This window comes from Dendrobates tinctorius, unplaced genomic scaffold (assembly GCF_039654945.1).
Source record: "Dendrobates tinctorius isolate UK_male_01 unplaced genomic scaffold, ASM3965494v1 ptg000016l, whole genome shotgun sequence".
Classification (NCBI taxonomy): Eukaryota; Metazoa; Chordata; class Amphibia; order Anura; family Dendrobatidae; genus Dendrobates; species Dendrobates tinctorius.
Window position 1 is genome coordinate 16631408 of NW_027361684.1, and position 27925 is coordinate 16659332.

Below are 27925 nucleotides of genomic sequence, written 5' to 3' on the forward strand. Positions count from 1 at the left end.
GTCATCTGATCTGCCAGGACTTTTAGATCAGACCCATAGTAGTCACACAAGTTAACTTCCAGAATTGCTGAATTAAAAGAGGTAGATCCTAATGATTTATGTAGGGGATAGAGAGGGACATTACTGATCTGCAAGTCCCTCCTCCTAAATGTCAGTGCTCAGACCACCTTGCAGTCCCCTTATAAAGGCACTTTGCTCTGATCTGGTGCTGTCTCCTGATTGTGGTGCTGAACTTACAGGAGACCTTGGGGAGGGGGGAGATGCTGGCAATCTTAATAAGCGCCTTTGTGTGTTGGGTGTTGGGGGCTCTTGGTGATCAGAGCAATGTGGGAGTGCAGGACTGTGCCCAGCTGTCTTTTCAGGGCCACCATTCGGTGCACCAGGTGACTGATGGTGAAGAACTGGTGACCTCAGTTTGGGACAAGAGCAGGCAGCTGGTGTCATGCTCTCTGGATGAAGATGCTGAAACTGTCAGAGATTTCCTCTCCAAATGCCAGAGGAAAAATCACGATGGTGTGTGGGACTTTGGAGGTTTTACAGAATCCAGGATGGCATGTCTGATCTTCTTGAGTGCCCACAACTCTAGAGAGAGAGGAGAACTCACAGGACAACATGTCAGAGTCAAGAGGGGCTTCACCTACCCAGGAACACTATGGTGTGGAGCAGGAAACAATGCTGAAAAAGAGAGTGATCTAGGTAAGAAGACTGGACTTATGGCTATCCGTTGTACAATGACCTGGGAAAGTGAGAGGTACAGGTGTGTCCAGATAGGGTTGCTGTAACCTAATAAGTCATAGCTGTTCTGCACAATGTTCTGCCGTAACTTACTACAATGTAATTATTGGTAGGCAATATATCCTCATCATAAGGTGGTCCATAGAGCCCTCAATTATCAATCATATTATACCATTCTTAATCATATAATATCATTAATTATTAACCTCAATAATTGAGGTCCATCTAGACCTATAGAAAGAAACCATAAGACCATAAGAGAAAGCATTTCCATATGTAGCATGTTTTCATCAAGAATTTAACCAAATATGTAAGATAAAATTGTAAACTTATGGGAAAATAAGATTTAGTGCAAAGCAGGTCTGTAATCCCAATAAAATGAGCAGCGAAAAAACCCTTTCATTTAAATCAGCTCAAATATTTAACACTCCGTTATCCTGCGGCTACTTATACCATGTCCCATAAATCTGCTCCTTGGTTCAGAGTGTACACATCAATGCATTGTTGAGTTAGGATTGACCCCCCAACCTGCGTATATTCCTGCAGGACATGATCTTTAGTATAATATTCAGTTATTTATGCTCCACAGTAGATTAGTATGTACACCCCCGACTGGTATACTCAATATAAAGATGTATCTGGCAATCTAATTTCAAATATTACATTGCGTGTAGTAACTTTATAAGAAAAGCAGAAAATGAATGAATACATATGGATGTGAACACTCGCTTTCCCTACAAGGCGTTCCGATGAGGTTACTTTCTGTTAATGTGCCCTGAATTGCAGACACAAACATTTGAAATATGTCGATAAATGTTCCCACTGGTTTTTATGAATTTCCCCGAGAAAGGAATATTTGTCCCACACAACAGATAATAGTGGATTATTGTGGGTAATCTTGTTTTAATAGCATGAATGTACAAATATTATATATAACAGTAGCCAAAACACCGAATAAAGAGGAAACATGAGAAAATAGGAGAAAGCTTCATGTCCGAAATGTCTCTATAGAATCATTGTGGTGACAGCTGCTGATTCATTGTGTAGGACATCTTTTCCCAAGATGTTCCCCACAAAAGTATATTTGTACAGAGATATTGACGGACGCTCTTTATAAGTGATTTTTGGGCAGGATTCCCTCACTCCCATTGACGTTCATTCCTATACTTACATCTATGGCAATTTCCATTTATATTCGGTAATATCAATTATTCACATATAACATTCAAAAAATTGAAGAATATGCTGGTAAGATCCATAAGACACTGATACATTTAATATTCTGTATATATGCACCCTTCAGCTATAATCTTAAACCATCAGATTTGTCTTGTGAGCTCCTTGGGCTGACAACTCAGCTCTGACCCACTGAGTAATAGACGAGACTTCTGAAGGTGTCCTAGCATCTGACTCCAATACTCCGTGGATCAGGCACGAATTATGAGTACATCCCACAGATAATCGATTGCTTATGATCAGCACTTTGGGCTCTTTGTCATGTTCCGCAAACAATTCTTGATACATTTTTGTAGTGTGGTAAGTAGTGATGAGCGAGTATACTCGTTGTTCGGGTGTCCTCCGAGTATTTTGGCATGCTCAAAGATTTAGTTTGTGTCGACGCAACTGCATGATTTGCGGCTTCTGGACAGCCTGAATATATATGAGTAATGCCTGTTTGTTAGGGAATCCTCACATGTATTCAGGCTGGCTAGCAGTCGCAAATCATGCAGTTACAGCGACAGAAACTAAATCTCCGAGCACACCAAAATACTCGGAGGACAATTGAGCATGCTTGTGAAAACCCGAGCAACGAGTATACTCGCTCATCACTAGTGGTAAGGCAATAGTATACATGGAGGATATCGCCGTCATGAAGGGGTGAACATGGTCACACTAGTTTTGATTCCCACACACATCAATGAGTCTTGGGCATCCATGACCTTGTTTCACTGCTTGTCCTTCATATAGACACTTTTGGTAGGTATTAACCAATGAATCTTTGGACCACCCCACAAGACATGCCATTGTGAAGATTCCAAGACTCAGTAGTCTAGTAATTAAAATGTGACCCTTGCCGAAGGTGCTTAGATCCTTACACTTGCACATTTTTCCTGCCTCCAAAACATCAACTTCAAAAACTAACTTTTCACTTGCTGCCTAATACATGGTGATTCACTCGCTCCTTTACCTGGAAAAATTGCAGTTAATACTAAAAAGAAAACATTGACCGTGCTGAAATTTGGACTGTACATCCTTTGGTTCATGAGAAATGAAAATGCATTGAACCTCAGCAACAGTGACAAGAAACATCCATGCGCCGAGTGGTCTCACCTACTCTTCTTCCCGCCAGTCGTCTCCAATACAAGATAGACTTGCTGCACACCTTTAGTTTATGTGTGGGGTTTGCATTTCACTCCTGCCAAATTCCTTCTTCATTTGTTAATAATGTTCAGATACAGTTTTATGGAGCGTGTTTTCATTGTGAAAACTTATTGGAAAACTGAGTCCTTAAAGAGGTGCAACAGTGAGTTTCTAAAGAAGTTTGGAGGTCGAAATCCACTGTCCAAACTGTATATTCTGTCATTGGTGATTTTAGCTGGAACATACAGGTACATTACTGAATAGGTATGATAGAAGATGTCCGAAATTGTCGACCGGATTTTTCCCTTGTGGGACCATTTGAAAGGTCGGTTGTACATTAACGAACCATGAACATTGAAGGCACTCTGAGAGAACATACAGCAAGAAATTCAGGCTATGACCCCAGACTTCCTGTGGAATACATTCAACAATATAGCACCACGCATCCAGGCATGCTTAGATGCGAACGGTGGACATTTTCAACACCTGCTTTAAAATATCAGTTTCTCGTGAACCATCGTATGTACAGTTCAAATTTCAGTACGGTTGACCATTTCTTTTAGAAGTTACAGCAATTTTTCCGGGTAAAGTAGCGAGTGAATCACCCTGTATATCTCACCCCTTGTCAACTGCACTTTGTAATGAGATTATTTAGTGTAATCCACTTAACCTATTAGTTATACTGCTGTGGCACTCATCTGTTGACATTGAACCACTCGGTAGGGCAAGGTAAGGGCTCACTGATAATATTTTAGATTTATTTTTTCATTTTAGGCAAGAAAGATAAATTGATGGAGTGGGCAGATTGCGGTATGACATTTTTAAAGTTATGTGACTTTGTCAGCAGCTTGTTACAGAATGAAAATCTGCGTGACTGTATGTGTAAGGATTGATTCTTATTCAGTCAGCATTTGGAATCTGAAAAGAACATGAAACACTTTGGCCAAGATCTATTAAGACTGACATGCAGCATAGATGTGTCAAATTGATTAATACGCCTGTGACTGCTAATGAATTTGGCACTTGTTTTAGCTGTTGTTCGCCAGTGTTAGAAATGTACTCAAGTCAGGGTCTATTGTAAATTACTGTATAATTTCTGTACTTTTTCAACATAAATTTGGATACATTTTCTGACCCACTTGGCGATGCCACCTACCAGTGGAATTCAACCCACTTTACAAAAAGTTGGAGGATCTGGCAAGGATTAGCATAAAAATGGTAAAATTTGCAAATTTTGGCTCAATTAAAAGTAAAAAAAAACCAACTAAATTTGTCCAAAAAAATGTAGAATACAGTTAGTCACATGAATACCAAAGATGTAGATACAATAAGGTACCTTGATATCAGAAATTAGTTTGAACTGGCAGCTTGATTCAGCAGAACTCATTATCAGAGACAAGTTGGTAACTAGTAGCTTGACACAGAAGAGCTGAGATACCAATATTTATAGGATTCACCCGAAAGAGCTAGGAAATAGTAGTTGAATACTGGAAAACAGGTAGGAGTTGCAGGGAGGATAATTAGAGATGTGATTGGAGCAGAGCCTAAAGGAAGATGAGGATAATTCCTGCAAAAGCACTTGGTGCAATGTGCTACACTTCCTGAATAAACTCATAACTGCCTGAGCTTGCCTTTAAAAGCCTTTGGTAAGGACATCAAAGATGCTTGCAGGCAGTGGCATAGCTAGAGTCCAATGGGCCCGATGCAAAATTTGGGCCTAGACCCCCACTTGCATGTTGGTCAGATGTACGGGCCCTTGTAGCGTTCTAGATCCTATAAACACATACGTGTTCACCCTTCATGTAATAATGTCCCCATCTTGCCCCATCTTCTAATAATGTCCCCTGTCCTGGCACCCTTCTGTAGTAATGTCCCTCATCCTGGTGCCTTCTTATAATCATGTCCCCCATCCTGGGCCCCTTCCTGGTATGATGTCTCACATTCTGCCCCCTTTCTGGTATAATGGTCTTTTTCCTGGTATAATGACCCAGTTCCTGATATAACACGCCATCTTGTTATGATGTCCCTCATCATGGTATAATGACCCCCATCCTGTACTCCTTCCTGGTATAATGTCCCTCATCCTGGTATAATGTCCTCCATCCTGGGCCCCTTCCTTGTATAATATCCTCCATCCTTGGCCCCTTCTTTATATAATGTCTGTTCCGCCACTCTTTTCCAACACATTGAAAAACAAACAATTCTTCTTACCTTCCTTCACCCTCTCAGAGTGCAACTCACTCGTCTGTAGTCTGCAGCTGACTTGGATGTGCCAGCCATAGGTGGCGCATGACTTACTGCCATGCGCCCCCTGTAACTAGCACGCCCATGTCAGCTGCTGGCTTATGATTGGCCGGTAGCATATATTGCATTGTGGGTAGCCGTCGGGTGCCAGTGGGTCCCCCTCCCGCATGCGACCTGTCGCAGTTGCTCTCTCTTTGCGACTGCTATAGTTATACTCCTGCTTGATGGGTTACCGGAGTAATCCAGTGCATACTAGTACAAAATGCAGCAAGGCCCGGCGCTGGAGCCAGGACAGGTGAGTAGCAACAATGATTCATGTGTTGTATTCATATAATCCAGTGATGTGGGCTAATCTTTTAATTTCTTCTATATCTGTGTCATCATATAGGTGAGCATAAGGAGACAGACTCATGTTGTAGGACTCACGATCACTGTGAACATGTCATCCATCCCTTTACTTACAGCTATGGTTACAGGAACTTCCTCTGGCATACCATCAGTCATTGCCAGTGTGACAACAAGTAAGTTTCCAGCTGTATCTTTACCTTTCTTTTTTCACCTTTCATGCTTTGAATGCATATGTGGGAAAGGGCTAAATTATTCGTGGGGTAGCAGACTTTGCAACAACAATTTTCTGATGTGTCTGTGGGGATATGGGTACCAGACAAGAACTGAAAAATCTATAGGATATCAGTAGTGAATTTTGGGTTTCCGTAATTGCTTTGGCCCCAGTCTATCAAGCAGTTTTCACCAGTTTTCTTGCTTGAAATATCAGAAATGATTTGCGCAACACAAAGTTGTGCAAAAATGTTGACACTATTGCAATTTTTTTGCACAGTACCAGACGGCTGCGTTAACTTTTTGAATAGAAGGACAGGCTTGGGCTGGACAAGGAGTAGCCAGACAATTTTATCACAATTTGTGCCAAAATTTGTGGCATAAATTACGACAAATATGCAATTCCTGGTGAAGGTGCATGACAGATGAATGATGCGGCAAATTAATTAAGTTGTGCACGCCTGTTAATGAATTTTGTTTCCCTTTTCCAGCACAAAGTTCATCAAGACTATTGTGCAAAATGCCAATCTTGATGAATCTGAGCTTTTGAGTATAGAATATTTAGTAATATTGTCACTTCATTAGGCCTCATTCAGACATCTGTGCTCCACGTACAGTATGTGTTGTATTCGTTTTTTCCATGAATACAGCACGTACCCATTATAATCTGTGGTGCAAAAAACACACAAACATGTCTGTTTTTTACAGTCCTGGCAGCATGGATGAAAAGGGCCAATACGAGTTTATGGGCCCGTGAAACACACGTACAGCACATGGATGACATCAGTGTTTAACATTGCCAAGTATAAGAGAAGCTATGTAATTTAAAGTAGCTTGCAAAAGTTTTCACCCTCTTGGCTTTTTACCTATTTTGTTACATTACAACCTATGTTTAAATATTTTTGTAATACAATTTATGTGTGATGTATCAGCACTAAATAGTCTAAGTTAGTGAAGTGAGAAAAATATAGACATAAACTAAATTTATGGGATCAAATAACTCAAAATTGGCATGTGCATATGTATTCACCCCTTTTGCGATGAAGTCCCTAAAAATTTCTGGTGCAAGCTATTACCTTCATAAGTCACATGCTCAGTGAAAGGAAGTCACCCTGTGTGCAATCTAAGTGGCACATGGGCTGTCAGTATATACACACCTTTCCTGAAGGGCCACAGAGGCTGCAACACCATTAAACAAGAGGCACCACTAACCAAACACCATGAAGACCATGGAGATCTTCAAACAAGTCAAGGAGAAAGTTATTGAGAAATACACGTCAGGGTTGGGTTATAAAAAATTTCTCAATCTCTGATGATCCCCCAGAGCACCATCAAATCCATTATCATCAAATGGAAAGAACATGGTACCACAACAAACCTGCCAAGAGTGGACTGCCAAAACTTTCAGCCCAGTAAAGGGGGGTATTAACCCCTTTCTAACCTTGGACACAATAGTACGTCCAAGGTCAGATCCCCCGCCTTGATCAGGGCTCCGGTGGTGAGCCCGCATCAAAGTCGGGACATGTCAGCTGTTTTGAACAGCTGACATGTGCCCGCAATAGGCACAGGTGGAATCGCGATCCACCCGCGCCTACTAACTAGTTAAATGCCGCTGTTAAACGCTGACAGCGGCATTTGACAAGCGCCTCTGGCCGCCCGGCCGGAAAAACATGCACCGACGACCCCCGTCACGTGATGGGGGGTCAGCGATGCATTGGAATAACAACCAGAGGTCTCCTAGAGACCGCTATGGTTGTTGATGCCAGATTGCTATAAGAGCCACCCGGTGGGCGGCGCTCATAGCAATGCTGTAATTCTGCTACATATAGGCGATCTGCTCATCGCCTATATGTAGCAGAGCCGATCAAGTTGTGGCAGCTTCTAGCCCCTCATGGAGGCCATTGAATTATGCCAAAATTTAAAAAAATGTTTAAAAAAATATGAAAAAAATATAAAAGTTTAAATAACCCCCTTTCGCCCCATTCAAAATAAAACAATTAAAAAAATCACACATACACATATTAGGTATCGCCGCGTTCAGAATCCATAATAAAAAAAAAAAAGGATTAGCCCGATTTCTAAACGGCGTAGCAGGAAAAAAATCAAAACGCCAGAATTACATTTTTTTTGGTCACTGTGACATTGCATTAAAATGCAATAACGGGTGATCAAAGGATCATATCTGCACATAAATGGTATCATTAAAAACGTCAGCCTGGCACGCAAAAAATAAGCCCTCACCCAACCCCAAATCACGAAAAATGGAGACGCTATGGGTATCGGAAAATGGTGCAATTTTTTTTTTTAAAGCAAACTTTGGAATTTGTTTTCACCGCTTAGATAAAAAAGAACCTAGACATATTTGGTGTCTATGTACTCCTAATGACCTGGAGAATCATAATGGCAGGTCAGTTTTAGCATTTAGTGAACCAAGCAAAAAAGCCAAACAAAAAAACATATGTGAGATTGCACTTTTTTGCAATTTCACCGCACTTGGAATTTTTTTCCTGTTTTCGAGTACACGACATGCTAAAACCAATGATGTCTTTTAAAAGTACGACTCGTCCCGCAAAAAATAAGCCCTCACATGACCATATTGATGGAAAAATTAAAAAGCTCTGGGAAGAAGGGGAGCGAAAAATGAAATTGCCAAACCGAAAAAAGCTCCGGCCATTAAGGGGTTAATGAGAGAGACAGAACAGAGACCAAAGGTAACCTTGAAGGAGCTGCTGAGTTCCCAAGGAAAGACTGGAGTATCTGTTCACACAACCACAATAAGCACAATTATACTCCATAGAGGTGGTCTTTATGGATAAGTGGGCAGAAAAAAAGTATTTATTTACACACAAAAACTGTAAGTCTCATTTTGAATTTGACAAAAAATGTGTAAGACTCCCAAAATGTATGGAGGAAGGTGCTGTGGTCACATGAGGCCAAAATCGACGTTTTTGGTCACCAAGTTAAACGCTATGTGTGGTGTCAAACCAACACGGCTCATCACCCCAAGAACACCATCCCCACAGTGAAACATGGTGGTTGCAGCAGAATGCTGTGGGGATGTTTTTTGACAGCAGACATAGGGAAAATTGTCAGAGTTTAGGAGAAGATGGATGGTGTGAAATACAGGGACATTCTTGAGCAAAACTTGTTCCAGTCTGTCAGTGATTTGAAATTGGGGCAGAGGTTCACCTTCCAACAAGACAATGATCCACAACATACTCTAGCAGCAACACTTGAGTGGTTTAAGAGGAAACGTGTGAATGTTTTAGAGTGACCTATTCACAGCCCAGACCTTAATCCAATTGATAATCTGTGGTCAGACTTGAAGATTGCAGTTCACCAGGGGAATGGGCAAAAATCCCAGTGGCAACATTTGGAAACCTCATAGGGACTTTCCAAAGCAACTTGCAGCTGTAATTGGTACAAGAGGAGAATCTGCAAAGTACTGACTTTACAGGGGGTCAATTAGTTATGCACACTGAAATTTTCACTTATTTTGTTTTTTGCTTCACAATAAAAAGAAAAATAAATGTTGACAGTTTTAGGCATGTTCTTTGCAAACCCTCAAAAAACAGTGAAATTCTAGTTTGTAAGGTAGCAAAGAACAAAAAATGCCAAGTTTTATATACTTTTGCAAGCCACTGTATTTAATTCTTTATCGATCTGTAAAACACACTGATGACACACTCATGGTCAAGATGAACACACGGACCAAATGGTAAAAACAGACACCCTGATCCAAAACACTGACGGCACACTGATGCAAAACACTAATGACACCGGTACTGTTTTTTTCAGTAACAGTTTTATATGGGTGCGTTGAGAGGGCCTAAGTGTCATCAGTGTTTTGGATCAGTGTGCCATCAGTATGCCATTATTGCTTCATCAGTGTGGTCATTCATGTTTTTCCGGTATGGATAATGAAAGATTGAAATTGCAAAGCTTCTCCTATACTTTGCATTGTAAAACACGTAAGGCACACGGATGCCATCCACATGATGTACATGTTTTTCATGGATCCATAGACTTAAATTGACCACTGCAAACAGCGACATACAGTGGGGAAAAAAGTATTTAGTCAGCCACTAATTGTGCAAGTTCTCCCACATAAAAAGATGAGAGAGGCCTGTAACTGACATCGTAGGTAGACCACAACTATGAGAGACAAAATGAGAAAACAAATCCAGAAAATCACCTTGTCTGATTTGGCAAGATTTATTTTTCAAATTATGGTGGAAAATAAGTATTTGGTCATTAACAAAAGTTCATCTCAATATTTTGTTATATATCCTTTGTTGGCAATGACAGAGGTCAAACGTTTTCTGTAAGTCTTCACAAGGTTGGACACACTGTTGGTTTTGTGTTGGCCCATTCCTCCATGCAGCTCTCCTAGAGCAGTGATGTTTTGGGCCTGTCGCTGGGCAACACGGACTTTCAGATCCCTCCAAAGGATTTCTATGGGGTTGATATCTGGAGACTAGCTAGGCCACTTCAGGCCCTTCATATGCTTCTTAAAAAGCCACTCCTTCGTTGCCCTGGCAGCGTGCTTGGCATCATTATCATGCTGAAAGACCCATCCACGTTTCATCTTCAATGCCCTTGGTGATGGAAGGAGGTTTGAACTCAAAATCTTACGATACATGGCCCCATACATTCTTTCATGTACACGGATCAGTCATCCTGGTCCCTTTACAGAGAAATAGCCCCAAAGCATGATGTTACCACCCCCAGGCTTCAAAGTAGGTATGGTGTTCTTTGGATGCAACTCAGCATTCTGTCTCCTCCAAACACGACAAGTTTTGCTTCTACCAAACAGTTCTACTTTGGTTTCATCAGACCATATGACATTCTCCCAATACTCTTCTGGATAATCCAAGTGCTCTCTAGCAAACATCAGATGGGCCTGGACATGTACTGGCTTAAAGGGAATCTGTCACCCCTTTTTTCGAATATGAGCTGCCGGCACCGACATCAGGGGCTTATCTACAGCATTCCCCCGATGTAACCTGAAAGATAAGAAAAAAGAGTTAGATTATACTCACCGGGGACGGTCCGGTCCGATGGAGGTCGTGGTCCAGTCCGGCGCCTCCCATCTTCATACGAAGCCGTCCTCTTCTTTCCTTCCTGTCGTGGCTCCCGCAGGCGCAATGCTCTGCCCTGTTGAGGGCAGAGCAGAGTCCTGCAGTGCGCAGGCACCGGGAGAGGTCCAGCACCTGCGCATTGCAGTATTCTGCTCTGCCCTCAACAGGGCAGAGCATTGTGCCTGCTCCGGAGCCACGACAGGAGGGAAAGAAGAGGACGGCATTGTATGAAGATGGATGGTGCCGGACGGGACCGCGACACCCATCGGACAGGACCGCGACACCCATCGGACAGGACCGCCCCCCCGGTGAGTATAATCTAACTCTTTTTTTCTTATCTTTCAGGTTACAACGGAGGCTTATCTACAGCATTACAGATTGCTGTAGATAAGCCCCTGATGTCGGTGCTGACAGCTCATATTCGAAAAAAGGGGTGACAGATTCCCTTTAAGCAGGGGGACACGTCTGGCACTGCAGGATCTGAGTTCCTGGCAGCGTAGTGTGTTACTGATGGTAGATTTTGTCATTCACTAGGTCCCCTGTGTGTTTCTGGGATTTTTGCTCATCGTTCTTGTGATCATTTTGACCCCACGGGGTGAGATCTTACATGGAGCCAGAGATCGAGGGAGATTATCAGTGGTCTTGTATGTCTTCCATTTTCTTATCATTGCTCCCACAGTTGATTTCATCACACCAAGCTGCTTGCCTATTGCAGATTCAGTCTTCTCAGCCTGGTGCAGGGCTACAATTTTGTTTCTGGTGTCCTTGACAGCTTTGGTCTACACCAGAGTGGAGTTTGGAGTGTGACTGTTTGAGGTTGTGGACAGGTGTCTTTTATACTGATAACAAGTTCAAACAGGTGCCATTAAGACAGTTAATGAGTGGAGGACAGAGGAGCCTCTTAAAGAAGAAGTTACAGGTCTGTGAGAGCCAGAAATCTTGCATGTTTTTAGGTGACCAAATACTTAATTTCCACCATAATTTGCAAAATAAATTTTGCCAAATCAGACAATGTGATTTTCTAGATTTGTTTTCTCATTTTGACTCTCATAGTTGTGGTCTACCTATGATGTCAATTACAGGCCTTTCTCATCTTTTTAAGTGGGTGAACTTGCACAATTGGTGGCTGACTAAATTTTTTTTCCTAAGGAAGTATGGTTGCCAAGATGTTTTGTTCTTCCATATTGTTGCAATCATGTCTGTTCATGGAAACCACCAGTCATCGTGACCTTCATGCCTATTTATCAGTGGATTGCAGTACTTAATCTCTGGACCCCAAAACAAGACCCCATATACAAGGACGCAATGTGGAGAGAGACTAATGGGAAAAGGGATAATGCAACAGGTCCTTGACTGGAAGAATCGTGTATGGTATAAACTTCATTAGATGTATAAACCAGTTGGTTATCTTGATGGGCAGAAACTGGAGACTTTTTAGTAAAAAAATAAAAAGTATTTCTTGGGGAAGATTTATTCTATTGTACTAAAGGGGAAACATCATGTAAAAAAGTCACTTCACTTCAGCGTCTGTGTGATCCAGCGATGGACACCGGATTCACGCTTCCTAGCAGACCCAGGGGATAAAACACAATCTGATATCTTTTTAATTGGACAATAGGCACTGAAGATGGGTTAGGGTTTTTGTTGGATTGCATATTAAATCATTTATTTCATTTCATCTACTCTGAGTGCCAAGGTTTCTTGCACATTGTTGATGGGGATTGGATCCCACTTGTGCACCAGTAGTGTCGTCGTCATCTCTAAAAATGCAGTTCAATCTGCAGACACCATATTTTAGAGCACAATAAGCTGAGAAGATTGATATAAATGAAAGTAGAAAAATAATTAGAAAAACATCTTTTATTCCTTTACACCTCTGTTGATTCTCGACTTGGCAAAGCCATCTGTATGCACTAGAACTGGGTAACCTACCAGTTACTGAACAGGCCTCCCACTGGACTCCTAAACTCCAAACGAGCAGAGGTATTAATGAATAATTTAGTTGTTTTACAAACTATTTACCAAAATGTATACAGTAACATGCTGCCCTCAGGTTATATGGCATATTCAACACGGCGGGTGTACTTTACAGTGGCTCGGTCACCAGATTTCACAATATAAATGGTTACATTATTAAACAGATACATCTCTTAGACTTGATGAGGCTGGTGTACTTTTAAAAACTTACTTCAGAATAGCTGAATAATCCTGATATTAATAACATGGACATATTATGAATACAGCTAAAGAAGAAAACTTTCAGAAAGGATAAACAGCCATTTTAACTTGGATTTTTTTACTTGGAGTAAGTATAGCAGCTTTATCAGGTGAAAAAGAGAAATTTCATAATACATTCAGTTCGAATTATGACTGGTGACAAATCCCCTTTAAGGCCGCAGTCACACTACAGCGAGATACGCCCGAGTCTCGCAGGTTAAAACCAAGCTCTCGCGTCGGCACTCCGGAGCGGAACGTGCAGCTCCATGTATTGCTGTGCGGCTGCACGCTCCGCTCCGGAGTGCCGGCGCCATAGCTTGGTTTTAACCTGCGAGACTCGGCCGTATCTCGCTGTGTGTGATCCCGGCCTAAGGCTGCAATTCCAATGTAGAAATATAATCTAAACCTCTAGATTCTTTTTACAACATGATTTGTCTTAATCATTGAACTCTACCGGCCTCAGTAATAAAACTGTCCTTGTTGCCCGTAGTAACCAATTACAAAATCTCTTTCACTTCTTAAATCGTTCTGAAAAAAATGAAACCTGAGCTCTGTTTGGTTACTATGGGCAACAAAAATATAGTTTTTCCATTTTGATTCAAATGAAAATGGCCAGTGTCCTCAGACCTCTCTCTCATGCAGCCCCACATAGGAACACTGCCACAACATGTTTCACTGCAGGCACCATGTATTTTTCTAACTTTTCTAAATGCATGGTGCCTACAGAGAAACATGGTGATGGCTTTGTCTTTATGTGGGGCTGCATCAGTGATGCTGGTGTCGGGAGCTAGATTTCATTGATGGTATCATTAATTCACAGATGAACTGCTCTATATTGGGGGAGAAGATGCTGATATCACGCCATGCCCTGAGCAGATGTGCACTTTTTCAACATGAAAATGATTCAAAACACACATCTGAGGCCACTGCTGCATTTTCTAAAGAAAAGGGTGATGGAGTGAATTCATTTTTTGCATCATTGAATTTTAGTAAGGGTACGTGCAGACGATCAGTAAGCGCTGCAGGTTGGATGTTGTGTGCTTCTCCAGCGTCCAACCTGCAGCGTCCAGATGTTACAGCATAGTGGATGGGATTTCACGAAATTCCATGCCGACTATGCGTCCACAGACTCCCACGGCTCAATGGCACAGAAGGACATGTGGCTTTCCAGACCGCAGCATGTCTATTTCTCTTGTTGAGACACGAGTCTTCTCAAGATAAATCTCACCCGTACAATGTATTGGACGTGGTGAATCCGCACAGTTCAGTGATCACACGTGGATTCACCTACGTTCAATAGACGGCAGCACTTTGGATGCAGCGAACATGTGTTGAATCCAAAGCACTGCCCGTTCCTGATCGTCTGCACATACGCTAAAATTGAAGATTGTGTAATGAAAGTTATATTATCAACCTTATTTACGTTATGGATTAAAAAAATGTTTTATGGAACTCAATCTTGTCAAAACTTTGGAAATTATTCTTTTGTTCAGTGGGATATTGATTAACATCTTGTACTTATTTATGCTGAACACTGTGTGTGTGTATATATACTGTGAGGCAGTGACAGGCGTTATATGTGAGGGTCACTATGTGTCTCCCAGGATGTGCATAGAAGCGTATTAAGGCCGCTGGAGTGCATTGCAGTCACAGACATAGCTGTGGTTGCAATGCAGACTGAATGTAAGTTCGGTCTTGGACAAGTTATGTGCCCAAAGATGATTTATGAAAACCCGGCATGGGCTTTTATTTTTGGAGCGATCTACAGGATGGTAGTGGGGTGGTTTGCTCCCTCCAGGCTGGGTCCTGCAAGTGGCCCATGGCCACAGAATCCATTTAAAACCCCTGCAGCAAAGGGTTTGGGTGTGTCAGTCTTGGTTTGTAAACTGCAGAGCAGGTGGTTCTGCAAGGCTGAGCCTGTGTGAAGTAAGCAAAGCCAAAAGGCCTGGCAGTCCTCAGCGTGACACAGTGGTGCAGTCACCCACAGCATCCGGTCTCGGATACGAACGGTCTTGATTCCCGGCTGCGATCCAGAGGATACCATTTGTTTTCCGTTTGTGAATTCTTTGGATATTAAAGAGACTTTGTTTTGAACTTTCCTGTGGTCACTGCCTGTCTGTCACACTGCACCAACCCCACTGCACTACAATATATATACATTTATACATATACTAGCTGAAGAGCCCAGCGTTGCCTGGGCATAGTAACCAACTGTGGTTAGTTATAACAAATTATAATGATTATACTGCACGTAAAAATATTTCACATCATATATTCAACACTACAGATTTGCAACACAAATTAACTAAACGATTACCCAAGTATTGATAGTTGTCATGATCTGACAGTTTTAAATTGCACTGGGTGAACTTTTTTTACTTTGGAAAGTTCCAAGGTGTCTTGACTGTCCCCGGTGGTGGTTTTGATATTGCACTTTAGGTTTTTGTGCACTTAATCATGTATCAGGTGTGACACCCTATAAAGGTGTGCTAGGGGTGTACAATCACTGCCTGTGATATTGTGAGATTGTGTTCACTTTGAGTTGGAGAGCCTGGAGGAAGGATGGAGCTGGTGAGGAGTCCTGCGCAGCTTAGCCAGGGGGGACGTGTTTCAGCTGTGGTGTCTGGACGAAGGGCTGGCATGGCGTGGTGGGGTCGCAGTGATGGTGTCAGCGGGAAGTGTCTGCATGGACTGGTGGAGTGGCGACTATGGAGAGTGGCACTCACCATGTGGGACTTGGCCGCTGAGCTGGACTCAAGCATGCTCGACTTCGTGCCAGAAGCTGAACTCATCCTTGAGACTCTGGTACTAAGCAGCTGCAACTGGTGGTGGACTCTGCTCCAAGGCTGCACTAAGGTGAAGGGTCCTGTTATGGTGATGGATCCGGGTGGAGGAGAAGACGCACGCAGGTGGTGGGCTCTGTTGCTAGGAGCGCACGCAACAGAGCAAAGCTAAGTGGTGTTTCCCCTGTATTGTCTCTTTCCTCATGTGTGTTATTAGTGCAGTGGTGGGATTAGTCTCCGCACCGACCCATTCCCTAGTGAGGGTTTAGGGCCAGGGTGAGCAAGGGCGTTAAGGTACGCGTGCGGCGACAGGTGCGGAGCCTGTATAGGGAATGTAAGGAGTGCAGGGACACTTGCTCAGGGGAGCTTAGGAGGTCTCCATGTCCCCATTCCCTATCGCAGGGCCCACCATTGTTAAAGTTTCCCAGGTTCCCCCTTTATTATTTGATTATTGTATGTATAACGTGTAATACCTAAATTCGCCAGGTGGAGGCGGCGTATCCACCTGCACGTTTTATTATTTAAATGCGCCCCACTGGAGGCGGTGTATCCAGGGTCACGTGTGTTATGGGTCCGCCTTGCGGAAACATCTGCGTCCTGACACACGTGATCATGATATTATCACAGGCCTTACAGTTTTTTTTTCTGGTGAGCTTTGGCCATGTGGAGACCGCTGAGTAATTGCTGCCGGGCCTCACTGATGTGAGTGGGGAGCGGCAAGGTGTTTAGAGCCCCTGCAGCAGCAGTTATCACGGTCTGGGGCCTCTGCTCAGGTAACCAGGAAATTAAAATGGCGGCTTTGGCAAATTGCGGGTCTGGCAAAAGCCCCTGGAGTCGCTGCTGGGGAGCGGGACTTGCTCATGCACGTGGGCATACCCAGGCAGGTGGGAGGAATGGTGCCCCATGGAGCTGCTTGGTGTTCCCCGAGGTGAAGGGGTGCGTTCCAGTGATGAGCAGACTGATGTAGAGTCCGCGAGGTTTACGCCAAATCTTCAAATACCACCGTAGAAGCCGCCCCTCCTGGCCGTGTGGAGGCGGCCAGTGAGTGTATATTTCCTCCATATGCGTTCCCTCTCCTCCTGGTGTGAGCAGCAGGTGTGCTGCGGGGGAGTAGGGACAAATCTCAACCCTCGCCATTAAACCAACCCTGGGAGGCGCAGACCTCATGGTGAATAGGGTTGGAGGGTGGTGATCCCTTGGTGAATAGCGGGGGTGTGAGTGTGGTGACACAGGGGGACGCCTCTGTGATCAGGTCCTGAATGAGTTCACCAATTTTTTGACAAACGAATGTGTGTAATAAACGTTCAGGTCCGGACCTGTGTGTGAACGAGCATATGTGTGCCACCAAAAAACATCTTGTGGAAGTGTGTTGTGGAGCCTGATCAGCTCATAACAAACAAACATACACATACATAAACTCGTTCCCCAGGTCGGCGCTGTGGAGATGAGTGGTGCCTCCAAAAGGAACTTTATTGCCGATACCAGCGGTGCGTTTGTCATAAACCTGAAGTGTCAGGTAATGGTGGGGTGAACTCAGGGTCTGGGCGTCCCCGCTGTGGGTGTTTCCCTAATGAGGGGTGGTCTTGAGGGTCCAGAGGCCCCTCATTAAGGAGGGGGTACTGTCATGATCTGACAGTTTTAAATTGCACTGGGTGAACTTTTTTTACTTTGGAAAGTTCCAAGGTGTCTTGACTGTCCCCGGTGGTGGTTTTGATATTGCACTTTAGGTTTTTGTGCACTTAATCATGTATCAGGTGTGACACCCTATAAAGGTGTGCTAGGGGTGTACAATCACTGCCTGTGATATTGTGAGATTGTGTTCACTTTGAGTTGGAGAGCCTGGAGGAAGGATGGAGCTGGTGAGGAGTCCTGCGCAGCTTAGCCAGGGGGGACGTGTTTCAGCTATGGTGTCTGGACGAAGGGCTGGCATGGCGTGGTGGGGTCGCAGTGATGGTGTCAGCGGGAAGTGTCTGCATGGACTGGTGGAGTGGCGACTATGGAGAGTGGCACTCACCATGTGGGACTTGGCCGCTGAGCTGGACTCAAGCATGCTCGACTTCGTGCCAGAAGCTGAACTCATCCTTGGGACTCTGGTACTAAGCAGCTGCAACTGGTGGTGGACTCTGCTCCAAGGCTGCACTAAGGTGAAGGGTCCTGTTATGGTGATGGATCCGGGTGGAGGAGAAGACGCACGCAGGTGGTGGGCTCTGTTGCTAGGAGCGCACGCAACAGAGCAAAGCTAAGTGGTGTTTCCCCTGTATTGTCTCTTTCCTCATGTGTGTTATTAGTGCAGTGGTGGGATTAGTCTCCGCACCGACCCATTCCCTAGTGAGGGTTTAGGGCCAGGGTGAGCAAGGGCGTTAAGGTACGCGTGCGGCGACAGGTGCGGAGCCTGTATAGGGAATGTAAGGAGTGCAGGGACACTGGCTCAGGGGAGCTTAGGAGGTCTCCATGTCCCCATTCCCTATCGCAGGGCCCACCATTGTTAAAGTTTCCCAGGTTCCCCCTTTATTATTTGATTATTGTATGTATAACGTGTAATACCTAAATTCGCCAGGTGGAGGCGGCGTATCCACCTGCACGTTTTATTATTTAAATGCGCCCCACTGGAGGCGGTGTATCCAGGGTCACGTGTGTTATGGGTCCGCCTTGCGGAAACATCTGCGTCCTGACACACGTGATCATGACAATAGTATTTTATTTTCAACTCATTCAAGAGCCTTTTGATAAACAACATTTTTGGTTTTTCCTTTCGGTGCAAAGATGAACAGATTTTTGGCAATTCCAACTCTTGAACAGACCATGTAAAGTTGACCATGAGAAAAGCATGGAGATTGCAAATCGATCCCTACTACTTTCGAGGACTGTCCCTGAGCATTGTTAATGGACATTGCAAATAGCAGTTGAACTGGAAACTGGAGGCATTTAAAATAAAAAAACAAATCAGATGGAATGAGTGGAATTCTTGGAATGAAAATGTCCTCTCCTTGGGCACATCCTGTTTTTGAGCTGTGTATCTAACCCTATCCTGTGTGATAATGTCTGCTGAGTTGTGTACCTAATCCTCTCCTGTGTGATGCTTTCTGCTGAGCTGTGTTTTTAATCCTATTGTGTGTTACTGACTGCTCAGCTGTGTATCTAATCCTATCCTGTGTGATACCGTCTGCTGAGCCGTGTATCTAACCCTATCCTGTGTGAAACTGACTGCTGAGCCGAGTACCTAATCCTATCATGTGTGCTACTGACTGCTCAGCCGTGTATCTAATCCTATCCTGTGTGATACTGACTGCTGAGCCGTGTATCTAATCCTATTCTGTGTGATACTGTCTGCTGAGCCGTCTATCTAATACTATTCTGTGTGATACTGTGTGCTGAGCTGTGTATCTAATCCTATCCTGTGTGATACTGTCTGCTGAGCCGTGTATCTAATCCTATCCTGTGTGATAGTGACTGCTGAGCTGTGTATCTACTATATAATTGTCTAATTCTGTCTGTCTGTCTGTCTGTAATGGAAATCCCACCTCACTGATTGGTCGTGACAGTTAGGCCGCGACCAATCAGCGACAGTTGCTTAGTCGTCGTTGCAACATGGCCGCATTGCTTATTGTACAGGCACATTACAGCCATTAAAGGCATCACTGTTGCGTTGCTCATTACATAGGCACAGTCCTGTACATATTCTGGAGTACAATACATTAGGTAATTAGGTAACAGTAGAACAGTGACTGCAGCTCTGGGTGTAACTTGTGTACAATACATTAGGTGACAGCAGAAAAGTGAATGCAGCTCTGGGTGTAACTGGAGTACAATACATTAGGTAAGATCTGAACAGTGACTGCAGCTCTGGCTGTAACAGGAGTATAATACATTAGGTAAGAGCAGAACGGTGACTGCAGCTCTGGGTGTAACTGGACTACAATTCATTAGGTAAAAGCAGAACAGTGACTGCAGCTCTGGGAGTAACTGGAGTGCAATACCTTAGATAACAGCAGAACAGTGACTGCAGATCTGGGTGTAACTGGAGTACACTACATTAGGTAACAGCAGAACAGTGACTGCAGCTCTGGGTGTAACAGGAGTACATTAGGTAACAGCAGAACAGTGACTGCAGCTCTGGGAGTAACTGGAGTACAATACATTAGATAACAGCAGAACAGTAACTGCAGATCTGGGTGTAACTGGAGTACAATACATTAGGTAACAGCAGAACGAGAAAGAGTCCGGGGGCTGTCGGGAGGTGAGTATATCACTATTTTTTATTTTAACAGAGACTCTAGAATACTCGATGCGATAGAATCGGGCCACCATCTAGTCTATTCATATCCTGTGTGATACTGACTGCTGAGCCATGTGTCTAATCCTCTCCTGTGTGATACTGACTGCTGAGCTGTGTATCTAATCCTATCCTGTGTGATACTGACTGCTGAGCCATGTATCTAATCCTATCCTGTGTGATACTGGGCTCCCCCTGCAGTCTGTGTCAGAGGGTGATCTGTGTTTGTACGGTAATAAATTGTGTTATTTCCAGCTTTACAGAAGGACGATAACACCATAGAAATGATAAGAATAATAGGCAAAATTGTTTGGTGAATTGGAACGTGCGGGGTTAAAATTTCGCCTCACAACATAGCCTATGACGCTCTCAGGGTCCAGACGTGTGACTGTGCAAAATTTTGTGGCTGTAGCTGCGACGGTGCAGATGCCAATCCCGGACATACGCACATACATACATACAAACATACACATTGAGCTTTATATATTAGATACTGTATATACTCGAGTATAAGTCGATCCGAGTATAAGTCGACCCCCCTAATTTTGCCACAAAAAACTGGGAGAACTTATTGACTCGAGTATAAGTCTAGGGTGGAAAATGCTCCATAGATTATTCCCCCATATGGTGTCCCCAGAAGAAGCTCCATAGATTATTCCCCCATATGCTGCCCCCATAAGAAGCTCCATAGATTGTTCCCTCATATGCTGCCCCCATACGAAGCTCCATAGATTGTTCCCCCATATGCTGCCCCCATAAGAAGCTCCATAGATTATTCCGCCATATGCTGCCCCCATAAGAAGCTCCATAGATTATTCCCCCATATGCTGCCCCCATAAGAAGCTCCATAGATGATTCCCCCATGTGCTGCCGCTGCTGCTGCATGTAAAAATAAAAAAATGACATACTCACCTCTCCGTCGCTGGGTGTCAGATACTCACCTGTCCTGCGTCCATGGCTGCTCACCGCTATCTGCCACGTCATCAGTCAGTGACGTTCAGACTGCAGGGGGCGCGGCGCGCACTAATCACGTCACCGCGCCCTCTGCTGTCTGAAGTCACTGACCGATGACAGACACAGACAGCAGCAAGCAGCCATGGATGCAGGACAGGTGAGTATTGCTATACTTACCCGTCCTGACGCTGTGTCTTGAGCCCCCAGCTTCTCCGCGCTCTCTCTTCCTGCCTTCAGCGGTCATGTGGTACCGCTCATTAAAACTCATGAATATGAGCATATTCATGAGTTTTATTGAGCGGCACCACGTGACCGCTGAAGGCAGGAAGAGAGAGCACGGGGAGAAGCTGGGGGCTCAAGACACAGCGTCAGGACGGGTAAGTATGACCTGACACCGCCGCCCCCCTTCCCCCTCCGACCCCCTTTGTATATGACTCGAATGTAAGACGAGAGGGGGACTTTAAGCCCAATTTTTTGGGCTGAAAATCTCGACTTATATTCGAGTATATACGGTATATATTTATATTCAGTATATCACAAAACTTAGTACACTCCTCAGATGTTTGTAAATATTCTATTATATTTAGTGGGACAGTGTACAGCTTGTATAACAGTGTAATTTTGGTGTGCCCTCTAAATAGCTCAACACACAGCCATTAATGTCTAAATCGATGGCAACAAAAGTAAGTACACCCCTAATTGAAAATGGCCAAATTGTGCCCAAATTGTCAATATTTTGTGTAGCAACCATTATTTTCAAGCACCGCCTTAACTCTCTTGGGCTTGGAGGTCACTAGAACTTCACAGGTTCCCACTGAAATCATCTACCACTCCTTCATGATGACCTCACGGACCTGCTGGATGTTGGAGACCTTGCGCTCCTTCACCTTCCGTTTGAGGATGCTCCACAGATATTCAATAGGTTTTAGGTAGGTAGACATGCTTGGCCAGTCCAGCACATTTACCCTCAGTTTCTTTAGCAAAGGCATTGGTCGTCTTGGAGGTTTGTTTGGGGTCGATATCATGTTGGAATACTGCCCTGCGACCCACATTCCTGAGGGAGGGGATCATGCTCTGCTTCAGTATGTCACAGTACGTTTTGGCACTCATGGTTCGCTCAACGAACTGAAGCTCCCACAGCCGGCAGCACTTATGCTGCCCCAAATCATTACATTTATACCACCATGCTTCACTGTAGGCAAGACACACTTGTCTTTGTAGTCCTCACCTGGTTGCCACCACACACGCTTGACACCATCTGAACCAAATAAGTTTATCCTGGTCTCATTAGACCACAGGACATGGTTCCAGTAATCCATGTCCTTGGTCTGCTTGTCTTCAGCAAACTACAGTGAGTTTGTGCACTACAATATATTCAATCACCAAGAGGTGCCAATTGCCTTCTCCCTCAATAAAATATAACTTTTATTAATGGAACAAAGAAAAGGACTTTGTGACTTTTTTTTAGCTCAAATTTAATTTATGCTTAATGGAGTATTCTAGCTGTGAAGAGTCTATCATTTTTTACCTACCTACCAGACAGGTGAGAGTTAGTAGATCAGTGGAGTCTGTTCCCTTCAACCTTAATCGATCATTATAAAGGTGGTATTATATCCCGAGTGAGGAAAGTGGTGGTCGAGCATGTGTACCACCCCTCAATTTACTGCCTGTGGGACTGCAGAAAGGTATCAGAGTACAGCATAATATGGAGGCTGGCCACATTGTCTTTATATATGTTAATGCACAGTTAGGGGTTAGCTAAAACTCCTCTACTGAGTGTCCCCCTGACTTACTTTACAATGTCTGTCTTTTAATGCTGTTTATTTAGATTCCTGTAAAAAGTTCCTCTTTTTTATTTATAGGGGGAGTGTTTTTGTACCTATTCAAACGATTAACTGAAAATCTAATAGAAAAATCACCTCTTCCTTCCAATTGTGTAGACCAAGTTTATGTAAAGAAAATAAAATTGATGAAAAAAATAAAAACCTTCAAAAATGAACATGAAAAAAAAAAAGAAACAAAATATGATAGGAAAAACAGGAGGCCAAGGGTGGGATCCAAGTGAAAGGAAACATTGAACCACTTCTGATGAAGGTAAAGAAGCTAAACACGTTGTAATCCAGTACCTAGGTAAAAGTTGAGATGTAATTCTTCCTCTTAAGGTACTGTCACATTTAGCGATGCACCAGAGATCCCGACAACCATACGACCCGGTCAGGATCGCTGGTGCATCGCTAAATGGTCGCTAGTGAGCTGCCAAACAGGCAGATCTCACCAGCAACATAGCAGCGGTCGGCGGTCGTTACTTACCTGTCAGACGCGGCGATTCTGACGTCCTCCCGCCCGCGTCCATGCGTCGCTCGTCGGTGCCAGCAGGAAGCCCAGCAGGAAGCGGCCGACGAGAAACGGCCCAGGACGTTCTCGCACAATCAGCGATAACCAGCGGGGGAGCCGGTCGGAGGTAAGTATCACATGTAGCGATATCGCTAGCAATATCGCTATTGCGTCACAAAATCGGTGTCGCTTAAGCGATCTCGGTAGCGATCTCGCTTAGTGTGACGGGCCCTTTAAGAACCACACATAATAAAAGTGAAACACATCGTCCTGTGCGTTTCTCACCCATTGTCCATTCTTAGTCTATGATTACAATTTGTAAAAGAAGGAAAAAGATGCGGCACTCACCCAGATTTGCAGTGCAGTGTTTCTTTATTCAACCATTAAAGGTCACACAATAAAGGACGGGCAGATAACATGACATGAGGCATGCGGGGAAAAAGACGGACGACAGCCGTTTCGCGTACACAGACGCTTCAACAGGTCCAGGACCTGTTGAAGCGTCTGTGTACGTGAAACGGCTGTCGTCCGTCTTTTATCCCTTTAATCCAGATAGTCATACCACACAAAAACATAAATAAATAACATTTCCCACGTCTGCCTTATATCAGCACCATTTTTAAAACGCTAATTTATTTTGTTAGCCTTTTAGGAGGTTTAAAAATGCAGCAGTCATTTTTCATTTTTCAAGGAAATGTACAAAATTTATTTTTTTGAGGGACCTATCCAGGTTTGAAGTGACTTTAGAGGTGCTATATATTGGAAAACCCCAAACTTGACACCATTTTAAAAACAGCACCCACTGACATATTGAAAACTGCTGTCAGGTAGTTTATTAGCCCTTCAGGTGATTTTCAGGAATTAATGCAAAGTGGTATAGCAGGAATTAAAAAGTGTTTGTTTACCACGTAAATGTCACTAACTTCTGAACCGTCCGCTATAGCCGGGAGACTGAGGCCGCTATTTGGCCATGAACTGCTATGGCAAACATCAGGACCACACAATCATGATCTTGGTGTGTCAATTAGATTAAAGCGGAACCCCCCACAATCTATTAATCATTTATTAGATGTAGTCACTTTTTATAGCAGCAACTAAGGGGTTAAACAGATATGGACAGTGCCAACACTGATCGTTTGTGATACACCAAGTTGTCAGCTATAGTGTACAGTTGACAGCTGCTGGATTGTCACCTGTATGGGGATTATATTCTCTTAAATCTCAGGTCAGTAAAAAGACGTATTGGCGGTCATTAAGGGGTTAATGTATGGGGCACTATATGGCGCCCATTATACTGAATGGAGCACAATTTGGGACCTATTATACTGAATAGAGCAATATATGGGGACCATTATACTGAATGGAGCAATATGGGGACAATTATACTGCATGACGCAATATATGGTGCCAATTATACTGAATGGAGCACTATATGGGACCCATTATACTGAATAGAGCAATATATGGGGCCAATTATACTGAATGGAGCACTCTATGGGACCCATTATACTGAATAGAGCAATATATGGGGACCATTATACTGAATGGAGCAATATATGGGGCCTATTATACTGAATGGAGCACTATATGGGTCCGGTTGTACTGAATGGAGCAATATATGGGGCCAATTATACAGAATGGAGCACTATATGGGGCCCGTTACACTGAATGGAGCACTGTATAGGGCCCATTATAATGAATGGAGCACTATATGGGGCCCATTATACTGAATGGAGCACTAAATGGGGCCGGTTATACTGAATGGAGCTATATATGGGTCCCGTTATACTGAATGGAGCAATATATGGGACCCGTTATACTGAATGGAGCACTGTATGGGGCCCGTTATACTTAAAAAAGCAATATATGGGATCCTCTATATATATGTTAAAGGGCCCCACTGAGACTATTTCGCCAAAGGGCAAACAGAGTCCTGGAGCCGGCCCTGCAAGCAATCATACATGTATCATCTATCTTGTTGGTGATAAATGCTGTTTATGGAGTAACCTCTTCCAAGACTATTGTTACTGACATGTCCTATTACTTTTGTTTTTTTAGCTTTAAAGACTGTCTTCGAAAGGTGAATGATACAGCGTCCAGGGTGGTGGGACAGGCTTTCTTTAATGTCATCCAGGTGCAGTGCTTTGAATTCACATATAAGGAGCAGTGTGTGGAGCGACATTGGTATGGTTGGTAAGTAATCGTCTGTCTCTATTTTATGCTATCACAGAAGTATTTAAAAAAAAAATACTGGGAACCAAACTGGTCAATGTGAATCAATTAAGGCTGTGATTCATCATTTTGGAGGGGTGGGGGTTAATTCATTTTCCTTTTTTATCTTGTGGCATTAGTTGCCACTTTTAGCACCAAATTCATCAAAACGGCACAAGCAATTCAGAAATTTAGCACAAATTAGTTTTTCTTTATTCCTTTCTTGACCTGCTTTTGCAACTCTTGGAAGCCAAAGATGTGATTAGAGAGCCTGTTCACTAAGACTGGACAGCACAACACCAGTCAGTGGCAGCCCAAAAACATAACTGCTGATTGGCGAGGGTACTAGGTGTCGGAACCCCACTAATCTGATATGGATGACCTATTCTACACACAGGTCATCAATATCTTGTGGGTGGACATTCTCTTTAAACATGTAGGTGTTACTTTATGATTCTAGGCTACAATATTTACAGTGCTTTTCTTCCAGGTGTAAAAAGTACAAAAATGAAACGCTTGCTGTTCCCAGAGAGTCTGGACTCTATGATTATGGAGGAAATCTTATAGATGAGCCCGTAAAAACCAAAGACAAAGATTCTACTCAACAGCCATCTTTGGAGCTACCACCAGGACAACCAACGCTGGGACAAGTTATGCAAGCCACTGAAGATCTCCTGAAAATCATGGTGACAATGAGTCCAACAACTTCCCCTGATCAGTCCACAACAAAGAACACTACAAAGAAGAAGACGAAGAAAGACAAAACAAAGCAGAAAGAGAGAAAGAACAAAAAGGGAAAAGGTCTTAAAGGTAAAAGGAAGAATCGGCTCAATAAAGAAAACATCAAATCCCCTTCCAAAGACATCTGGGGTGAGGAGATTGTCAAAAACGAGAGAGTGTCTGTGGCAAATACACCACTGGACTCTATGCTGGACATAGGACATAGACAGGATCCATTCAATGACATACTTAATGATGAACCTGTAAGAAACGTAGACTTTATAACTACTACTATTGCGCCTACCATCAAGCATGAAGTGTTCAAAGGTGTGACAACATCACTTCCACAAGAATTGAAATCCTGCACTGAAAACCCTAAAAGGAAAAACAGGAAGGACGGAAAGGGAAGAAAAGAAAGAAGGAAGAAACCCAAGAAAGCGCCGTGCGTTCCAGCAGGCATCTAGTGACAATGATCTGCAATGTATTACTCTACTTTGTCTCTGTACATTAACAATTAAAAGTGCAAAATAATGACATTAACCTTCTGCTGCTAAACAAGTCTCAAATACTTCCGTGCATCACATGAGAGCAAATAATACAAATCTGCTGCTTGCATATAATAACATATAAATTAAGATTTTGTCAATTTGCTGGAGCTGCAGTGTGTCATTCCTGGATATCACAATCACTATAATATTATGATGGCATTATTAGATGACAACTGAATAGGGATGCATTAAAATATAAAATAGCTAAGCTATACATTACACTGTACTACACTACCAATGGACATAACAACATGCAAGATCAGGAGTGTACAATATTTTATGCTCCAAACAGCCAGGAGACTGTGCAAAAATACCCCAAACATATGGCGCATTTAGGGCATATCAACAGTGTATGCATAAAAGTCTGACGAGTGGAGGTTCAACTTTTGGGACACCTATCAGAAAAACACAGAAAGTTAAAGTTTTTTTCAACACTCATACCCTGTAATGAAGAAAAGAGTATACATTCATGGGCCATCTCAATAAAAATATGCAAAAAAAAAGTCTTAAAGAGGACCTGTCAGTTGCTCAAAAAATTAGTTACATGTCCTGAAAAAATCCTTGAGCTTCCCTGGTGTTGATGCTCTTTCCCATTTTGTGCTGCATCAAACCATTGCAGATATCTTCGAATTTATTACTCTTGGAGCGCAGTATATGAAATCTCTGCTTGTAGGCCAACTGGGCATTTCTTCAGTTTTCTCTGGGGGCACACGCTTTCACCCCTCCGTACCAGACACTGCCAATCAGAGCTCAAGACTGCTAGATTGCCAGAGCAACTGCCGAGCTGTGTTTGGCAGTGTCTGGAAGGGAAGGGTGAAAGTGCACGCCCCCCCAGAGAAGACTCTGAAGAAACACTCAGTTGGACTTCAAGCAGAGATTTCACATACTGCTCTCCAAATAAAACAA

At 43.4% G+C, this 27925-nt stretch overlaps 1 protein-coding gene across 1 annotated transcript; it reads left to right on the forward strand.

Annotated features, from left to right (window-relative positions):
* The first annotated feature begins 188 nt into the window (after positions 1–188).
* Positions 189–27121, forward strand: PROCA1 (protein interacting with cyclin A1). The gene is made up of 4 exons (XM_073565520.1): positions 189–696; positions 5729–5861; positions 25599–25733; positions 26242–27121. Exons 1-4 carry the CDS (start codon positions 261–263, stop codon positions 26933–26935), a joined length of 1398 nt encoding a protein of 465 aa, XP_073421621.1. The 5' UTR covers positions 189–260; the 3' UTR covers positions 26936–27121.
* The last annotated feature ends 804 nt before the right edge of the window (positions 27122–27925 follow it).

Bases quoted from the DNA above. Each gene is read 5' to 3' on its own strand.
- PROCA1 (XM_073565520.1), top strand. From the start codon at position 261: ATGCTGGCAATCTTAATAAGCGCCTTTGTGTGTTGGGTGTTGGGGGCT. The intron at 5,862-25,598 runs GTAAGTTTCCAG...TTGTTTTTTTAG, and splicing joins CATTGCCAGTGTGACAACAA to CTTTAAAGACTGTCTTCGAA. The intron at 25,734-26,241 runs GTAAGTAATCGT...CTTTTCTTCCAG, and splicing joins GAGCGACATTGGTATGGTTG to GTGTAAAAAGTACAAAAATG.